The sequence below is a fragment of the Neltuma alba genome, unplaced genomic scaffold (assembly GCF_004799145.2).
Source record: "Neltuma alba isolate B1F8T4 unplaced genomic scaffold, ASM479914v2 tig00006559_pilon, whole genome shotgun sequence".
NCBI lineage: Eukaryota > Viridiplantae > Streptophyta > Magnoliopsida > Fabales > Fabaceae > Neltuma > Neltuma alba.
In genome coordinates this window covers 1-19931 of record NW_021634497.1, presented here as the reverse complement: position 1 = coordinate 19931, position 19931 = coordinate 1, and the positions used below count along the sequence as shown (strand labels likewise).

At 35.3% G+C, this 19931-nt stretch overlaps 3 protein-coding genes across 3 annotated transcripts; 2 read left to right on the top strand and 1 right to left on the bottom strand.

The window, feature by feature from the left end:
* Positions 1 to 732: 732 nt before the first annotated feature.
* Positions 733 to 9361, top strand: LOC114750621 (uncharacterized). The gene is made up of 18 exons (XM_028939216.1): positions 733 to 1098; positions 1606 to 1806; positions 2320 to 2403; positions 2524 to 2583; positions 3058 to 3102; positions 3458 to 3654; positions 3754 to 4239; positions 4494 to 4587; positions 4722 to 4901; positions 4975 to 5064; positions 6058 to 6120; positions 6278 to 6352; positions 6443 to 6493; positions 7638 to 7715; positions 8292 to 8426; positions 8698 to 8805; positions 8916 to 8981; positions 9199 to 9361. The coding sequence occupies exons 1-18, from the start codon at positions 733 to 735 to the stop codon at positions 9280 to 9282; spliced, it is 2463 nt and encodes an 820-aa protein (XP_028795049.1). The 3' UTR covers positions 9283 to 9361.
* Positions 9362 to 13024: 3663 nt separating this feature from the next.
* On the bottom strand, positions 13025 to 13460 carry LOC114750620 (uncharacterized histidine-rich protein DDB_G0274557-like). Its single transcript, XM_028939215.1, has 2 exons — positions 13457 to 13460; positions 13025 to 13362 (listed from the first exon to the last, which is right to left on the bottom strand). Exons 1-2 carry the CDS (start codon positions 13458 to 13460, stop codon positions 13025 to 13027), a joined length of 342 nt encoding a protein of 113 aa, XP_028795048.1.
* A 2830-nt stretch (positions 13461 to 16290) lies between these two features.
* Positions 16291 to 19572, top strand: LOC114750624 (pleiotropic drug resistance protein 1). The gene is made up of 12 exons (XM_028939219.1): positions 16291 to 16715; positions 16799 to 16919; positions 17012 to 17100; positions 17201 to 17285; positions 17399 to 17558; positions 17685 to 17761; positions 17852 to 17905; positions 18000 to 18090; positions 18193 to 18494; positions 18583 to 18864; positions 18972 to 19288; positions 19386 to 19572. Exons 1-12 carry the CDS (start codon positions 16381 to 16383, stop codon positions 19570 to 19572), a joined length of 2100 nt encoding a protein of 699 aa, XP_028795052.1. The 5' UTR covers positions 16291 to 16380.
* The last annotated feature ends 359 nt before the right edge of the window (positions 19573 to 19931 follow it).

The following is a 19931-nucleotide window of genomic DNA, read 5'->3' as shown; positions in this document are numbered from 1 at the left end:
CCTCCATTAAATATATAACCCACTTCTACATTTAGTAACTTTCTGTCACGGTCTCCTTTCCTCTGTTTCCCAAGGACCAAGCCTTCGACACGAGAAAATTAGAGGTACATTACAAGTTTCCGGTGAATTTTCTTTTCCTTCTCAGAAAGCAGCGATATCATCCGTCCCGTCACAATTTTTCTTTTCTTTTTCTTGGCCCATATTTCAAATTTTGTCCTAGCTTCTTGATGCATTTATTGGGTTTTGTTTGCGTTACAAGTAGTTACGACTTTTGCACGTTGAAAAGAATTGAAAGCTGTTAGGTGTGTTATTGCTCGGTCTGGCTCTTTTATTTTTTTTCTCCGGGCGCTGTTGTTTTGCCTAGAGTTAAGAACTTGGTTATTCCATTTGTCTCGTGTTCGTTTCAGAACTGAAAGCAAAATCTGAAAAGACTCGAGGGTTATTTCGGCCGAGCATTGCAAAATTTCTTGATCGTAAAAGCATGTAAAACGTTATTGAGAGCTCGGTTTGCCAGCCGTGAGAAACGAGGATCATTAATGGCCTGAGAGAGCCACAATAATTATTTCGGGGATATATTTCATCCCGGTCCACCAATTTGAATCATGATCTGATTGAATAATCCAATTTTCTGCTGGTTTTGAAATTAAATTAAAGCAATGGAGCAAACGGAAGCTTCAACTGATTGCTGAACTGAAAGCCTGAAACGTTGAAAAATGAGCCAAGCGTGACAATATGGACACAAAAGAAGACGCTGAACCTCATGCTTCGAAAAATGAGGATCGAATTTTGTCGTCAGCTTCCACGCTCAAACAAACGCCCGGGGAGGCTATTAGAGGTGCTGGCGAAGTATTGAACGCTGTGTACTCTAATGTCTCAAGCGTTCCACCTATGGAGGCTCCTTCACATAGACGTGGCCACAGCGAAACTGTGATTGAAGGATTTCGACGTAGTGATAGCTTTCGAAAGTTGAAATCTCACGTGCAAAAGGCCTGGCGGTGGGGTGGTAGATCCCGTGAAGATGGCTTCTCGTCGTCTTTCAATCCTGAGGACCTGGCAAACCAGAAACGCCAGTGGTATCAGCTTCATTCTAAAACTATGGTACTCAGTTCTGTTTCGCTTAGTTCTAATTTGAGCTGTTTATTTTCTCTGTGATTCTGGAAGTAAAGAAGTCTTACAGGATAATGTTGCAGTGTTAACAATTTGTGTTACAACGAGCTGATCACGCTTGGCCTGGGATTGGAAAGTCCATTTCAAAACTCATTCCTTTATAGTCTCTTCACATATTCTTAGAATTCTTTTACTGCTGAAGGTTGAATGCACACCATTAAAGAAAACTGGTTCAATTTTTCTTTTTCCATTGGTGCACACCATTAAAGAAAAATGGTTCAATTTTTCTTTTTCCATTGGTGATTCAAATTTTTTCTTAACATTAATGTAAGTGGAACCCACAAAGATATTATGAGCTTGTCATGTTGGGGCTGTGAATAATATGATTAAATGCTAAAATGCATGTTGAAGCTGCTTCTTCTACTTGTGTTGCTTCGACGTGTTCATCCAAAACATAAACTTATCAGTTTGTTGAAGTCACTGTGAATATTATTGTAGGATTGTGTAAATTATAAGGAGCCAACCTCGCTCTTTGAAAATTTTGTGATTGTGGGGCTGCTTCCAGATGCTAATTTGGAAGCTGTGGAGGAAGCATTTGTAGAAAGGAAGAAATGGCAAAAAGAGATGGCAAAATCTGAATTTGTAGACTCCAGAACATCGCGGCAACAGGGGCCAGCAGCACCAACTTTGGAACCTCAGGTTCACTGGATATTAAATATTTAGCATCTATAGATCTGCCATCAGCAACAAACCGCATTCCATATGCTTTTACTAAGATATATAAAATATAACTCATGGTTTCATTAGAAGATAAACTAAAAAATGCATTTTGTTATGTGTTATCTGGCAATCATGATCTATTGCTTAATTTCAAGGGCTTAATTAAAGATGTTATTTAATCTTACAGACACTGTGAGTATTTAGTGTTAGTGGTTCTATTATAAAGAAATTTGTAGGTTAATTTTGAAAATTATATATGGACAATTTTGTGGTGTTGCATTTTTTCTTTCTTTGATGGTGTATAGATCAACTGTGCAAACAGTCAATTTAATGGCAGGATTTTTTAGCGATATAAACTTTAAGTAATTCATGTCTTCCCTCGTTTTGGTTACAATTTAGCTTCTTCTTCTTCTTCTTTTGGTAACAACAATTTAGTGTATTACTATAGAACAACGGGTTCTTCATGACCAATATCTATTTATATATGTGCAGTTACTTTTCAAATATCCTCCTGGGAAGAGGCTAGCAATGCGTAAGAAGGATTTAGCCTCGTTTTGCTTTCCTGAAGGTGTAAAGGTCTGCTTGATGCTATTTTCACTTACCTTAATCCCCATCAAATGCTTTTTATGTGATACATCAAAGGATGCCTTTGCTCTTTCTGCCTCAGTTTAATTTATTGAGATATTGTATAAACAGGCATGGGTGTTGGAGAGGACCCCTTCTCTGAGTGAGCTAAATGAACTTGTCTATGGACAGGTATGCTGCAACAATTTTGCCCTAGCTTTGAGAACATATATTTTCATGCTCTTCACAAACCAGTTGAGGAAAAAGCATCTTTGGTTTGTGAAATCTAGTTTTTAACATGTTTCACTGAAGATTAATTACTACTTGGACCAAGCACTAATTAAGGCATACCTATGTAGAGAAATATTGAGGATCTCTAAATCCTTTTATCTCTCTTTTATGCCTTCTTTTTCCACTTTTTTATTTCTCTATAATGAATAAACGTGTCCAAAGAGATGAGAAGTTATTGGTATCAATTCTGTCACTTTATTCATATCTTAGCTTTATTGTTGAAAGATTCTTTCCTCCTGCAGTTGGTCTGTAAATGGATCAATATCATCTTTGTGACTCATTAGTTCTTATTCTTAATGCATAATTAAACTTGTTTTGAGCTCTGACCACCTTTAACCAAAGAAGACAATATTTTCATTTTGTTATTCTCTGCAGGAGCATTTAGGCAGAGATGATTTGTCATTTATTTTTTCAGTCAAGGTAATTTGTGCACTCATCTGTTAGTATTGTTGTGCCATTTATTTAGAATTAATTTTTTTTCTATTAGTATTATTGTGTTGTTATGCATTATATGTGTATGCACACATAGCATTGGTGGTTGGAAGGGCTCATTACAGTATAAGATGCGCACTGTTAGCACGCTTTTTTTAAAAGGAAATAAAAAGAATATGTTCCTACAGATTTCTCAAAACCGTTCCCCCCCCCCCCCAAAAATTATCTAATCTGTTCAGCACAATTAGACCGTCAAAAGATTTTTCTGCTAAACCAAAAACTCCCCTGAGAAGCAAAGATAGCTGGTTGCTAAAACAAGTATATATTTTCATACCTTGATCAGGTAGCAGACAACGCAACACTTTATGGAGTTTGCTTACATGTGCCTGAAATTGTTCAACGTCCCCCGGGTATTTTGGGTGTTTCTTCTCCTCGTTCTCCACCTGCAGCATTCAGTCGTGTTCTAGTTTCTGCACCTCGTTGTTACTGTCTGCTCACTAGAGTTCCTTTCTTTGAGTTGCATTTTGAGATGTTGAACAGGTTGGCATACTGACTCATGTTTCAAGTCAAAGATTAAACTGTTTGAAAATTTGATTTTCATAGATGTAATAGAATTCAAAATGACTTACTTGGATGCAGTCTCACTGCACAGGAGCGTCTAAATCGAATAACTCAGTTTGTAGGTGATATGAGTCTCACAGGTTCCTTTACATTAAGACATAAACCAGATGATCAAATGAGTTCACATACTGTCTCCCAAGAGAGGGAGTGTATAAGTGATTGGATGGCTTGTGCAATACCTGTTGGTGATGTAGCAGCTATCACTGCTGCTGCTGCAGGAATTATAACTGATGATGAGATCCCAAACTTGTCACCCAAATGGGATCCTCAATCCCCTGTAAGCCTGACTGGCAGTGAAGCTTCAGATTTTTCCCGAGATAGCAAGAAGTATCTGCATGATCATGATGACTGTAATTTTGGGACACCGGAAACCCAGCCAGATGCTTCAGAAAGAACGTGCGAAAACTACGAAAATGGTCATATTTCTCCAGAGTTTGGAACTCCTTTATCTTCTCGAGGTCCTGTATTGGAGCGTATAGGGAGTTCTGAGTCACTTTTCAGAAGGTAGGTTGATAATTTTGTAATAAAGCCCGATTACAATTTTAACCTTTACAGACTACCATTTCTATGTTTTTCTTCAATGTCTGTGCCGGGATATGTTTATAATCATTGTTTATGTTGTAATGTGAAAATCATTCTTCTGATCATGATTTTTTCCAAATCTGTTACTGTTTGCTTATAGCCTTACCGTTTTCATTGCCATCTTATGCATATGGGCTTTCTATTCAAGTTCAATAACATAGTATTATCATTGGCAGTCCAGCTAGAAGCATGACATCGGATGATGAGAGTGATCTTTTTGCAAATACTGAGAAAGATTATGGGGATGAATTCTTGATGGAATGGGCTAGGGTTAGTATTAAATGGTTCGCACTCCCGCCTCCCACACCCACCCCCAAAAAAAAAAAAGACAAGAAGAAAAAAACACATTGATTTAGCTATATTGATACTTAATTTGTTTTCTTTGCTGTGAATGATTTTGATAGGAGACTAAGAACGATTTGCTACAGATAGTGTGTGGATATCATACTCTCTCTATTCCGCCTCGAGGAAGTGAATTTATCTTTCACCCTCTTGAACATCTTCAGGCCATTGGCTATAGACGGGCTTCAGTTGCTGCTCTTGGTTTTCATGGAAATTATTTTAAATTCTTGGAACCTGCTCAGGTAATTCTGGAGTTGTAGTTAGTGGTTTAAAGAAATCTCTACAATTTGGCTCACTTACCACACTTGGTAAAAGGTCAATGCAAAGTTGGCTGCTGCCGAGGAAGCTCTTGCATTATCGATATGGACAACTGCAACTACTTGTCGTGTTTTGTCCCTTGATACTGTAAGCATAAATTATAGTCAAGATTGTTGTATGTGATAGATATTGTCAATAGTTCTTCATAAAATATGGTTTCAAAAGTAGTCTCCTTTGCAACAATAAATCTTTTAAACTAGTCTTTCATGCCATTGAGTAAAACATGTTATAAAATTGAAATAGGTGGCCCTTAATTTGTTTCTTTTATGTGGTTGCTTTTCTGTTCTGTTTCTCTGCAGTCTGTCTCTCGTAGTTATTATGCCAAATAACTTTTTTTTTTTTAATTAACACTTTGATGTCTAACTATAATTTCTGAGGATTAAAACCACACGACTTTGCTGTCTATCAGGTTTTCATTTTGAGCACCCAGAATTTTTGGTTTATGCCATGCATTAAAACTGTTATTGGTTCAGGGCCATGTGTTGGAATTTCCTTCAAGTTGAAGTTTTAAATTGTAGTTTGATATAATCTTGGGCCCACTTCCAACCAGCTTAAGGTTTAGGGAAACTTGAAGTCTCTTATGTTATTATGCTTCCTAGTTTACTGTTATTACCTGCAAAAAAGTATATTGGTTTATTTTTTATTGAAAGATTATACAAGTCCTGCTGAGGAGCCATGCTTAAAATCTTTTTAAATTATTTGTCCAAAGTAATGGTAAAAGAAAATATAATTAAAACAAAAAAAAAATCCGATTAAGTAGTTCTCAGGGGCTGGAACATGAGCTCTTACTTCTTGAAATAAACTATAATGAGGAAAAAGGGATTACAGTGGGAAAAGAGAAGGTACTTCGGAACGTTAATTTGACAATTGAAATAGATAAATATGTTGGTTACGTGCACACGGACCTTTGGCAAGTAAAGGATTATCTTTCATTTGTCAAAGTAATATTTGAATTCTGCAACTGCAACTTCATGTCCTTTTGGTGGTTTTTCTCACATACCACTTATTGTAACTAGTGCAGATAACTTCGTTGTATCATATTATTGGTTTTAACTATGATATACATAACGTTACTGGCAGGTGCTGAGTTTGTTTGCAGGAGTGTTATTGGAAAAGCAAGTGATTTTAGCGTGTCAAAATCTGGTAAGTCATTGAAACAATCATATAAATTGATGGTCACTGATTTACTTAACAGTGTATAAAGCTCAACAGCATTTTGTATCCATCAACTAATCTGGCTTCTTACGGAGAGATTAGATCAGAATTTGCCATTTATTTTGGCCTTTTTGTAATGATGCAGGGTGTTCTATCTGCTGCAGTATTATCTCTTGTTCCAATGATTCGTCCATTTCAGTGGCAGAGTTTATTTTTACCTGTGAGTTCATTAGCATTCAACAATGCCCCTTTTCAGATATCTCAGGCGGCACATTCACATATTTCTAAAGCTACGTACCTTGTTTTTCAGGTTTTACCTGGGACAATGTTTGATTTTCTTGATGCACCAGTCCCATATATTGTGAGAACCAGTTCATTCAGCATTTATAAAAATTATGGTTTTGTGTATTGTGGTTGTGCTGATTTTACTGTAGTATCAATCTCTGATATTATACTTCCTCCAGGCTTTTGTTTTGGGCTTATTGTTTTATCTATAGTTTAAACTTAGTGTTTAGTGGTTTTTTTCAGTTCAATCTCAAACCGATCCTTTAGCTTATCTTACATATGGCAGTTATTTTGATATGTAAAATATAAATAACATTAGGTATGTAAATTTATAAACTTTTTGTGATGCAGAATGGGGAAGGGGAAGGGGAAGGGGGGAAGAGAGAGGGGAAGAGGAGAGAAAGTGAGGGATTCAAGGAAAGGAGAGATCAGAGAGGAAGCAAATGTAATTCTTATTTAATATCATTCAAGATGTACAAAACAAATGTGTTAAGGCACTATTTATGAGTCTCAACCAAACCCAAAGTGACAGAATATTCTAGAATTCTAAAATCAAATGCAGTTATAATAAATGATAAAGATTCAAAATTAAAGTAAATAGCGGCTTAAACAACAGTTGCCTAAAACAGAATAATTAACAACCTCCACATTAATCTTCAAATTCCATTGGTAAATTTTTCATTCTTTTTTTATTATATGAATGTCTTTTCTGCCTTCTGGGATAATTAGGTGGCCCCCTTGTGTATTTCTTGACATTTAAAGAAGGAGTTAGACTGTTCTTAGCATACAACGTGACTTACTATAGATTTTCTATTTTATATTCACATTGATTTCCCTAACTTTTTTGTCCGTTCTCCCCCTAGTCTTTATACTTTCAGGTGCATCTTTAATGATTAGTATTTTGCTCTTTTAATTATCCAGCATTTGCATATTCAGCTCACGTGATAGACATTACTTATAGTTTTGTCAGTGATACCCTGGTATTAGTATATGAAATACACACACACTCTTCCCTCCACAGACTGTTCACAAACCATTTTAAGTAAAAATTTTCCTTATCTTTCAGCTGCAAAATCTCTTCTTTTCTAAATCACTTTGGAACTGCATGAAGCCCCACTTGGCCCATTTGAAAGCAGAGTCTATGACTTCCTTTTGTGGGGAAATAGCCATGCTTGTTCTTTTCCATACTCTTTTAATTTATTTCTTTGATTACCTTGCAGGTTGGCATACAGCATAAACCAGAAGACTTCAAGATGAAAACTACTGATGTCATTTACCTTAATGTGCTGAAGGATCAGGTTTGTTGGGCTCAAGTGACTTTTCAATGATAGATTTTATTCATGTGGCATTGTGGGAAACCAGTTGGGAGCTTGTTACACAAATACTTTGTGGGCGAGATTCCTAGCTAATAACCATTTTTAGATTCCAATATTTGCACTGCAGCTCTGGTATATATTTTCTGGACTCCATAATTAAAGGTATCCTCTAACCAGAGGATATCCCATGCAATACCTTGCAGCTTTTCTGTTTCCCAATCACCCTGGCCTTCAATTTTGCTAAACACTGCTGGTAAATGCATGGAACATGTCTGAAATCGAACTCCTATCTGCATTCATTTTGTTTGCCTGGGAGAATTTTGGCAAATGGAATTCAAAATATAATTTGGGATTACTGTCTTCATAGACGAGAAAGTGATGGTAGATGGCATTTTCATTCCTGTTTTCCCTGAGGGTCAACCCTATACGCTATCATATATGCCATCGCATGGGGGGGGGGGGGTTATTTCATAATGATCACATTGTGATCCGATCAGGTAGCTGGAAATTTCTTAAACAAATTTCACAATTCCTCACCGTCCCACTTTGTTTATGCAGGTGCACACGTGTCAACTGCCAAAACTGCCACAACATAAAGAGCTTGCGTCTCAGTTAGCTCCAATCCATGCTAGACTTTCACGTGCAAGTACCGTAGCTAAAAAGCATCCTGTATATAGGTTCAACGAAGTCCAGGTTTTTGTAGACCTCATACTACTTGTTCTGCTTGCAAGTTTTCTTCTTGACTCGAATGTTCGAATGTTATCTGCATTGAAGCTTGAAAACCGGCTATATATGTAATCCTTAGTAACCAATATAGCAGAAAAAGCTAGCCTTTCAACTCTAATGAGACCAAGCTTAATTTAGATACTTGTGAATTGTTCACTACAAACCAGCAATTTTTCTGCTTTCTAGATCACGGTGCTTCTTCTGTTGTTGGCTAGTGGTAATTTGAACTTGCTTGCAGGCTGAGGCAGCAAGCCAGTTTTTAAATGTTATGTTCAACTACTTGGAGTCGCTTTGTTCTGATTTGAGATCCCATACAATAACTAGTGTACAATCAGATAACGACAGGGTAAGATAACCAGGTCATTGCTCATTCGATTTCTTGATAAAAATTCACTAGCAATGGAGAACAAATAGCTAGAGCTGTGATCCTGGCTCATCCTGGATTACTTTTTCCAGGTTTCTTTACTTCTCAAAGATAGCTTCATTGATTCCTTTCCTGCTAAGGACCAGCCATTCATCAAGGTAACAACATTTTTTTTCCTCTGGCTCCAACTCTTAAGTAGACTTCTATAAATGGCAAGTCAATCCTATCATGAATAAACATGCTGCACATTGTGTAAACATGTGAGGCATATTTTTAAGTAAATCCATCCCTAATATTTTTTAATTTATCCATTTTTCATAGATGGTTCTAAAAATGGATAAGCTTTTGTTGATTACGAATGGTTTGAGTTTGCAGCTATTTGTAGATACACAGCTTTTCACTGTTCTATCAGACTCCCGTCTGTCGAGCTTTGAGAATGGCTATGACACGTTATTTTAGGATCATGGAGTGCAACAGAATTATCTGTTGGACATGGATCGTTCATAGAGAGGAAGACATTGTTGGTCATCTCCAGATGCCAGTAAATGGTCCTGTGCTTGGAGTGATAGGAAATGAATTGGTATTATGTTAATATTAGTAGACTGCTAATGCCCCAGCATTGATTATCTACGCTGTGACTCCCAAGAAAAGAATCAAAGCATCTCTACTTTTCAATGGAGGGATCTTTCTTTGACTTGGACGTTCAAGTTCAATAATTGTGAGAACAGGCAATTTTCCCAGTAGGTTATGTATCATACAAAAGAAAAGAGATTATTTAAACATTTGTACACGTGCTTTATTTTTTTTAAGGGTAAAGGTGCAATTTTATAAGATCAGTTGCAAGTTACTCCTGATCTTTTTAGGAGTGCACAAAAAGAAATCAAGGGTAAAATTGCACTTTTATCTTTTTTTTAATTGCTTAGTCAAAATATAATAAACATAAAGCTTCTGTAATAATACAATGAATACATAATTTTCACAAAAACCAATATAATTTGTGTGAGCACGATTGAGCGTTTTAAAAAATTCGAGTACAATATCAAAGGCCCTTGAGCCCAAGGACATTAGATGTGGACCTTAAAAGAGCAGTTTTCAGATTGCAAAAGAGTACTGTTGCTGAACCACATGAATTGTGATCTAGAGATTACTTTCAGTTGGTGTGGTGTTCGAATCCCATCCTTAGCTATTTACCCCTAAGTGGACGTCTCACAACAAAAGGATTAATCACTACTATTGACTACCATTGAGAGTGAATACCCTAGTATATACTTAAAAAAAAAAAAAACAGAGAGTACTACTGCTGAGTATTGGGATGATATGAAGAAGGTGGAAGAAATGAAGGCTGGAACCTTGCTTCTAACGGTGATGGGATAAAACTAAATTTTGGTGACTCATTTAACTAATGTGCAGAAACGAGAAAGAGAACAGTTGTTAATGGTCAAAGCTCGTTTTTTATATGAAAAAAGTTCAGTGGAGCTAGGTTTTGGGATTTAACAAGGGGTTAATATAAACTTTTTTCCTTCAAATTTACTCTCATTTTGACTGTGGTCTCTCAAATTTTAAACTATAGATTTTGATCCCTTAAATTTCTTTCTATTTAAAATATTGGTCTCTATAATCTAATAAAAACTTAGCATATAGAGAGACCAAGACCTATTGTTTAAAATTTGAAAGACTAAAATCAAAATAAAAATAAATTTAATGGACCAAATATTATATTAACCCTTTAATAAGGCTAAGTTATCCCTGGTAAAAAAAAAAAAAAAACAAGGCTAAGTTATGTTTTCAGATTTCAAAAGCATTCACAGAGACAATTATAAATCATTATATTGATCTTGCGAATTATGAACAGTTCCTTAACAACTGAATTAAATTTTTGTCTTTTTTTTTTTTTTTGCACTCATAATGATCTTCGTAAAAGTATAGGCGTGCCCATTTGTTTTGATCGGTTGTCAGGCGCTCATTAGTCATTTTAACTGGTTCAAGCTGATCACCCGGGCCCAGCGGCCAGTACATGACGTCATCGTACTTTTTTAATTATTTTTTATTTAACGCTCGGGATAATATCCTGAGGTTGCGTCAACATAACGTAAAAACCATTGGTTAACTGCCAAAAGAGACAAAAAAAAAAAAAAAAAAGTCAAATAAAGACTCCACGCTTAAAATAGGTCTCCACTTTCGCTCTTAACTTTCATTTTAATTTAATTGGTTTAAACCATTTCACGTACTTGTAATTTAGAAAGAGGACCAAGTTGTGAATTGATTTTAAGAGGGTCATCCAAAACGACGAACAGAACCAGACATAGAGCCGTCTTTTCCAAAATTTGTTTATTTCCAACTTTTTATCTCAATAAAAACCGGAGGGCATGACATCATCCTATTATTGACGTCATTGAGTACGTAATTTGGTCGCGCATTTGCCGTGCCAAACTGCCACCAAGTCACACGTGGATATGTTCAGGCGTCAGACTTCAGTTTTGCTTTCTTCTTTTCTGGTGAAAAAAACAAAAATTTCCATGTTTTTGGCCCAAAAATGAATTAAGTTTTTTTCGTAAAAAATTAATAAATAAACTATTTGCTGTTTTGACAGCTCTTCATCTCTTGCGTGCAAGATTGCCCCATTTTAATTCTTCTATTTAAATGTATCTATGTTAGTTCTCTTCGTTTCTCTCTATTTTTCCTCCTTAAATTCTATATTGAGAAGATCATGGAACTTTGCATGAAAAATGCTGATTTAATTTCTTATAATTCATTTATTTCATATTTGATATATATATATAATTGTATTCTTATAAATTTCTTGCTGAAGCATATCATTTCTTTCCCCCTATTTGATTATAAAATTCCACGCAGTACTGTAATTTTATTTTTAACTCAGATACGAGAGGATTTGAATGCTTTTATTCTTCATGAGAAAAATATGCCACGCCAAAATTGATTTAATAACGCAGAGTAAATTGAAAGATAATGTAATTGTTTGCAGAGGATAGTGATATAGAGCCCGTTTGAAACAATTTAGAAATAGTTTATAAGTAGTTTTTTAATAAGGATTTATGAAATACAAAGTTTATAAAAAATTTCTTAAACCCCAAACATGCCTATAATTTACTCTGCTATCCTCACCCGGAAATCGGCGGCATCATTTTCTTGGGCCGAACGACAGCCCGCTTTAAACATCTTTGACCTTGCCTCTTAGCTGTCGGCCAAATTTTTTTAATTAAAAATTAAAATTATTTAAAATCAATTAGGTTTTTATAATTTCATCAAAATCCTAATCAGCTATTTGTTTTTTTTTCTTTTCACAGTATTTATATTTTTTTAAAAAAATTTAATCCAAATGACGTAACACACCAGTGCCCTGCCCTGACAAAATAATTTGATGCGAGCATTTGATTTTTAATCAGTTTCCGTAAGTACACAAAAATATTTTACCATGTCTCAATGTTCAGTATATGTGAGTCTATTAAGCAATCTGTTAAAAGCTCGTGAGTCTATGTGTTGTTTTAAAGTTAGCTTAGAATTCTTGTCTCCTACGGAATAATATAATAATAATAATATTATAATAATAATAATAATATTATTATTATTATTATTATAATAATAATAATAATAATACAGTTCTTAATGTAAGACCCTAATTATAGAGTTGATTTTGATAGTAAATACAAGACCTATTTTTAATAGTGATTAATTTTCAAATCATCTCTATTAATACTTTCTCATCCATAATGAGTAGGAAAGAAAGAGAGGATATTAAAAAAAAATAGCATGTTTAAAAAAAATATGTCATATTATTATGATTAATCAATTTTCCTAACTTTTTAAATCTAATCAAATTAATAAATAAATCTTATATTAAGAAGTGGGAAATAATAATTAAGAAAAGCAAAACACACGACATCACTGGGTGACGCCATTAGGCTTGGGGTGAGACGTACACGTGTACAAAAAAACATTACATATACATATGTATATATAATATATACGTATAGAAATATGACACTACCCCGGATTAAAATTATAATTATAATTAAATAATGGTTAAACAGACTCCTTGTCGATCAGGCTGGAAAGAAACGCCCCCCTTCTGATTTGAAGATCCCGCGAGCTGTTTTAAACGTCGGAAATTCAGTTCAATTCATTAACATATATATAAATATTAAAATGTTTCCCCATAAATATACTTTGAAATTTCGTTCGTTCACGATTCATGCAGGTTACCAAATGAATTATTAGTAGTGATAGTAGTAGTAGTAACGGTGGTGGTAGCTGTAATGGTAACAGTAGTAGCAGTGGTAGCAATAATTTGGCTGTTGTGGTAATCGTAATAGTGGTAGTAATTGTAGTAGTAATAATCGTAATAGTAGTAATAGTAGTCGTTGTAGTAATAGTAATAGTGGTAGTAGTAGTAGTGGTCATAATCGTAGTAGTGGTAATAGTAGTGGTAGTCGTGGTGATAGTAGTCATGGTAGTAGTAGTGATAGTGGTCATAGTAGTAGTAATGATAGCGGCGGCGACGGCAGTAGTAGTAGTACTCCTCTTGTTTTTAACATATGATTTAATTGTTGAGCTCATCTTGGTATTAAATATAAGATCTATTTTTAATATTGATCAATTTTTTCCAAAAAAAAACCCATATTGATACTCTCTCATTCATAATAAGTAGGAAAGAAATGGAATAAGTAGTAGCAGCAATAGCAGCAGTAGCAATAGTAGTACTTCTCCTGTCTTTAACATAGATTTAATTATTGAGCTCATATTGATATTAAATGTAAGATCTATTTTTAATATTGATTATTTTTTCCCTAAAAAACCCATATTGATACTTTTTCATCCATAATAAGTAGGAAAGAAATGGAAGATATTAAAGAAAATCATTGGCATATTTAAAAAAATATGTCGTATTTATTATAATTAATCAACTAACCTAAATTTTTAACATAATCAAACTGGTTAAATAAATCTTATATTAATAACAGAATAAATAATAATTAAGAAAAGCAAAGCACACAGCATCGCTGGTGGCGCCATTAGGTTTGGGGCGAGACATGCGCGTGTACAAAAAGCATTGTATATATTTGTATACACAATATATATACGCATAGAAATAGCACACTAGCCAGGATTAAATTAAAATTATAATTAAATAATACTTAAACAGATTCCTTGTTGATCAAATGGAATGAAACGCCCTCCTTCTGATTTGAAGATCCCACGAGCTGTTTTAAACGTGGGAAATTCAATTCAATTCATTAATATATATATATATATATATATATTAAATGTTTCCCCATAAATATACTTTGAAATTTCGGTCATGATTCATGCAGGTTACCCAGTGAATTATTAATGTGATGCCGTTAATGAACTCAAGAGCCACCCAAATGTGACCAAATCGTTATCTGATCCGATCCGAATCACACATCATTTGCTTCCAACAAAAACAACGCAGTAGTATGTGTTAATCAGTGGCAGCTTCCTGACAAATTCATACAAAAGAATAAAGGAACCAAGGAATGCGTTTGACGATCCTGATGAAACATCTGACACGCTTCTAACTACTAAAAGAGAAGTCGAAATCTCATTCACAATGTCATTTTTCGCTCGGATTAATTAATAAAATCCACGTACGTGCAAGCTAAGCCAAGTTTGTTTAATTCCTTGTTTCAATTTACTTTTACCACTTTGTCTGAAACATCGTATATTTCGTAACATATATGTACTAAACTATGACGTTGCCCAGTTGAACGTGACCACGATACGTGTTCAGATTCGTTCACATGAAAGATTTGATTCACTTGACCTGCCCCCCTCTACAAATAATCTTTTTCACACTTCATTGTTATCATGCACACATGATTATGACCCGACATATATTTCTCATCTGAAATAACAATAGATAATGAGACGATGATATATATATATATATATATAATGGATAAATATGACCAGCAAAATTAAATGTCAAATTAACTATTATATTAATTAAAAACTGGATGTAGTATATAATTTGATGGCTCAAAACCGAGTCAAAATACAATATGTCACACACACACACAAGCCTCCTCACAAAAACTAACAAATATTCTAAATATTTTTCTTTTAAAACCGTGAAAAATATAAATTAAATTCACCAGATAGACAATGATTTATCCTTATGTTCACTAATAATCGCCCATTAAAAAACTAGAATTTTTCAATATAAAATTATAACACTATATATATATTGCCATCTATTTATATGACCACATGTTATGTTTCATAAAGTGTTCGATATGAAGTCTTAAAAATGAGCAGTTGAGCCATGTTATTCATGACTATCATCAGCCATGCAATTTTTTTATTATATTATACTAGAAATTGAGTTTTTTTTTGAGTCAATGCTCTTTTTGTTCCCCCCCGAAGTCAATGCTATAAATTAAAGATGGACGATTAATTCATTGCTAGGAGTGGGTGAACTGGCACTTTTGCCAAGCATGGTATGAACATAAAGGGCAGTAAGCTTCTTGTTCGAAAAGAAGCGGGGGCAACGCGTGACAATTGCACAATTATAACCACTTAAATTATAAATACATTATAATTAGTGATTAATAATTAAATAGCTGGAAAGCCAAAGAAAGACAGAGACACGGGATTGACAATGACCACTCCGGTCTTATTTTAGGATGCAGAAAAGATTTTTTTTATTTTTAATATCAATTACCTCGCTAAATTTATTTTTTATTGAAAAATTTTCACCAAAAAAACCTAATAATCACTAAATTTCAAATCAAGAATTTCTAAAAAAATGTGTTTTGATTTGCAAATCAAGTATAATCAAAGCCGATGAAAGTTTAGAAAACAATCTTTGTTTGGGTTTTAGTACTTTTCTATTTTCTTGTGAGATTTTCCCAATTTTATTTCTAAAGTAATTTATTATTCTTCAATTTTCATTTCTATTAAATAAGGGGTGGAGTGGAAAAATTATTATATTTTAAAACAGATCTAATAAAATCTTAATGTTTCTCAGCAAGTCATTTCTTAAAAACAGCAGCCGGATGAGCGGCATTATTGTTGTTAATTAAAACGGGCTCACTTTTCGGTTCAAAAAAACAAAGGGGTCACTTTGTTAAAATATTTTAAGCGGTCAACGGCTTTTAAGGGTCTGTTAACCGGTTTCGATCTGACTTTAATTCTCTTTGATTTTCAGAGGTCCGAACAAACGATCAGTTATGTATTTAATTATTTATTTATTTCTTTTCGTCCCCCGGGAGAGGAAAAAAAAAAAAACATAACAGCGCAGGTGACGATACGTGACATCCCAGTTGACGTAATTCTAAAAAAAATATGTGCAGCCAAGGATTCCCACCATACTTGACGATTCTGAAACTCCCACAACTTTCTCTATGTATATATACGCTACGATATCGGCGGCAACTCACACAGCTCTTCATTCAGATAGATATATACAAACATAAAAGCATATATAAATAACATCTCAGTTCTTTTTCTGGGAAAATAATTACTGGGTTTAAACAGACGAAGCTTGAGCTTTTGTCTGATTGTGTTTGTCCATCAATGGAGGATGGCGACGGTAGTTTCAGAACAGCGAGCAAGAGTAGTTTCGGGATAGCGAGTTCATCGCTATGGAGGAATACAGATATGGATGTTTTCTCAAACTCCTTCCACCAGGAAGACGATGAAGAAGCTCTTAAATGGGCTGCTATTGAGAAACTTCCGACCGTTGCTCGTTTGAGGAAAGGCTTGTTGACTACACCGGACGGCGAGGCCAATGAGATTGATATACATAAACTTGGGTTACAAGAAAGGAGGAGTTTGCTTGAAAGGTTAATCAAAGTAATTGAAGAGGACAATGAGAAGTTCTTGCTCAAGCTCAGGAATCGAATTGACAGGTGAGGATCTCGCTTTCATTTCTCAATTTATTTCAATGATATCTTTGTTTCAAACTCTCTGATGGCTTCTCTTCTTCCTCCAGAGTTGGGATCCAGATTCCTACGATCGAAGTTCGGTTTCAGCACTTGAAAGTCGAAGCCGAAGCTCACGTAGGAAGCAGAGCTTTGCCTTCATTCTCCAACTTCGTCGTTAATATACTGGAGGCATGTTTTGTGAACATTCAACTTAAATAAAGGACCTTTTTGCGTCATTTTATCGTAAAGGTTCTCACACGCATATGTGTTTTTCCCAACAGGGTCTACTGAACTTGGTTCACGTAATTCCCAGTAAAAGACAACATATAAATATCCTGGAGGATGTTAGTGGAATAATCAAGCCAGCGAGGTAAGAAACTTGGTTTTATTCTGATATGTGATATTTCTGCAACTATCCTTTTCATGATGAAGCTCTAATATAACGAGTCCTTAATTTCCTCTCTCCACAGATTGACGTTGCTTTTGGGCCCTCCAAGTTCTGGGAAGACAACGCTCCTGTTGGCTTTGGCTGGAAAGCTGGATCCAAAACTTAAGGTCAGTACAGAAGAAGACATAATCGATTTGTTTAACTAGATCTTCAAATCTTTCTTCTTTCTTTTATTTTTTCGGATCTGTTGCTAATGAAGTAACATCTCCTTCCTGATCAGTTCTCAGGAAAAGTGAATTATAATGGTCATGAGATGAACGAGTTTGTGCCTCAGAGAACTGCAGCGTATGTCAGTCAAAATGATCTTCATGTCGGAGAAATGACAGTTAGAGAAACCTTGGCCTTCTCAGCTAGATGCCAAGGAGTTGGGCCTCGTTATGGTTAGTCTATAATAAGATTGACTGTTTCTTAATGTTTCATCAACTATGGTATTCAAATCATTGGCTGATATTTCAGATGAAAAGTAAGTTTTGAGTTTTGACCATATCTCATAATGCATTCTGCAGACTTGCTAGCAGAGTTGTCAAGAAGAGAAAAGGAGGCAAACATAAAGCCTGATCCAGACATAGACGTCTACATGAAGGTAATGAAATTTAATACAACTTATTATTGTACTAAAATTTTAGGGAATCTTCTATTTCTGTCTCTGATTTTCAAGTGTCATAATGTTCAGGCAGTAGCAACAGAAGGCCAGAAAGCAAATTTGATAACAGATTATGTTCTAAAGGTAAAATCAATACAAAATGTTGTCACATTTTTTCTTACACCCACCACACAATTTAACGTTATTTTCTGTTCCTCTCTCTGGTTTAAACATACAGATTCTGGGACTGGAGGTCTGTGCAGATACAATTGTCGGAAATGCAATGTTGAGAGGCATATCTGGTGGACAAAGGAAACGTGTCACGACAGGTAAAGAAAGCTTCATTCCAATATTAAAGCAATCTTTGTTTAATTGTCTCAAAGAATTGATCATATAAGAATCTCGAATAATGAAATGATTTACAATTATAGGGGAGATGATGGTTGGACCAGCTAGAGCTCTTCTCATGGATGAAATATCCACGGGTTTGGATAGCTCCACAACTTATCAAATTGTGAATTCAATCAAGCAATATGTTCATATTCTCAAAGGAACCTCCGTGATCTCACTACTACAGCCAGCACCAGAGACTTATAATCTCTTCGATGACATTATTTTACTCTCGGACGGCCATATTGTGTATCAGGGTCCCCGTGAACACGTTCTTGAGTTCTTCGAATCAATGGGATTCAAATGCCCTGAGAGAAAAGGCGTGGCAGACTTCTTGCAAGAAGTAAGTGAAAATTAATCTTCTTTCATTCTGTCAAGATAGTTTAGACGCACGGTTGAACTGAATTAAGTAACAATGTGATATGTTACAGGTGACATCAAGGAAAGATCAAGAACAGTACTGGGCAGACAAAGATCAGCCTTATAGGTTTGTCACTGCCACAGAGTTTGCAGAGGCATTTCAATCGTTTCATGTTGGGAGAAGATTTGGAGATGAACTGGCCACTCCTTTTGACAAGTCCAAGAGCCATACCGCTGCTTTAACAACCAAAAAGTATGGAGTAGGAAAAAGGGAACTGTTAAAAGCTTGCTTATCAAGAGAATATTTACTCATGAAGCGCAATTCGTTTGTCTACGTCTTCAAGGCTTTCCAAGTAGGTTTAGGCTCTTGGAGCTTTCACCTTAAAGTCTCCTGCTTCTTCATACCATTCAATTTCAATTTTTAACCCCTTTTTTTTTTGTTTCTTTTTAATCTTTATAGCTTGCTTTTATGGCAATTATTGCCATGACCATCTTCCTCCGGACTGAGATGCATAGGGATTCAGTGACAGATGGAGGGATATATACTGGTGCATTATTCTTTGCTGTCATTGTGCTTATGTTCAACGGAATGGCTGAGCTTACCATGACAGTTTCAAGGCTTCCCGTGTTCTACAAGCAAAGGGATTTTCTCTTCTTCCCTTCATGGGCATACGCTCTTCCTTCGTGGATCCTCAAAATCCCCTTAACGATTATGGAAGTGGGTGTTTGGGTATTCCTCACCTACTATGTCATTGGATTTGATCCAAATGTTGGAAGGTAAAACTTTAAAAGAGCAATACTCGAGTTTTTCAAACTCCCTTCAGTTTGAATCCTGCTAAGTGTATAATAATATGCATGTGCCTACCTACTGCAGATTGTTCAGACAATTCCTTATTCTCGCGCTTGTAAACCAGATGGCTTCTGGGCTATTCCGATTTATCGCAGCAGTTGGTAGAGATATGACAGTGGCTCTCACATTTGGATCGTTTTCACTGGCTATTCTTTTTGCCATGGGTGGTTTTGTCCTGTCAAAAGGTATCATAATCACAAAGACAAGATGATACTAACCTCTATTCTCTAATGATGTTTTGTACTTACAACGCTCTTCTGTTTTCTTTGCTTTATGCCACAGATAATATAAAGGAAATGGTGGATCTGGGGATTCTGGATATCACCGTTGATGTATGGACAGAATGCCGTAGTGAATAATGAGTTCCTGGGGAATAAATGGAGCGAGGTAAGCTCATAATTTATACATACGTGCATTATTATGCTAGTCTAATCCCATATATATATATTGATGTCTTGATATAATGTCCCATGAAAGGTCCTTCCTGGCTCAGCGGAACCATTAGGAGTTCAAGTTTTGAAATCTCGAGGATTCTTTACGGAGTCATACTGGTATTGGATTGGGGTTGGA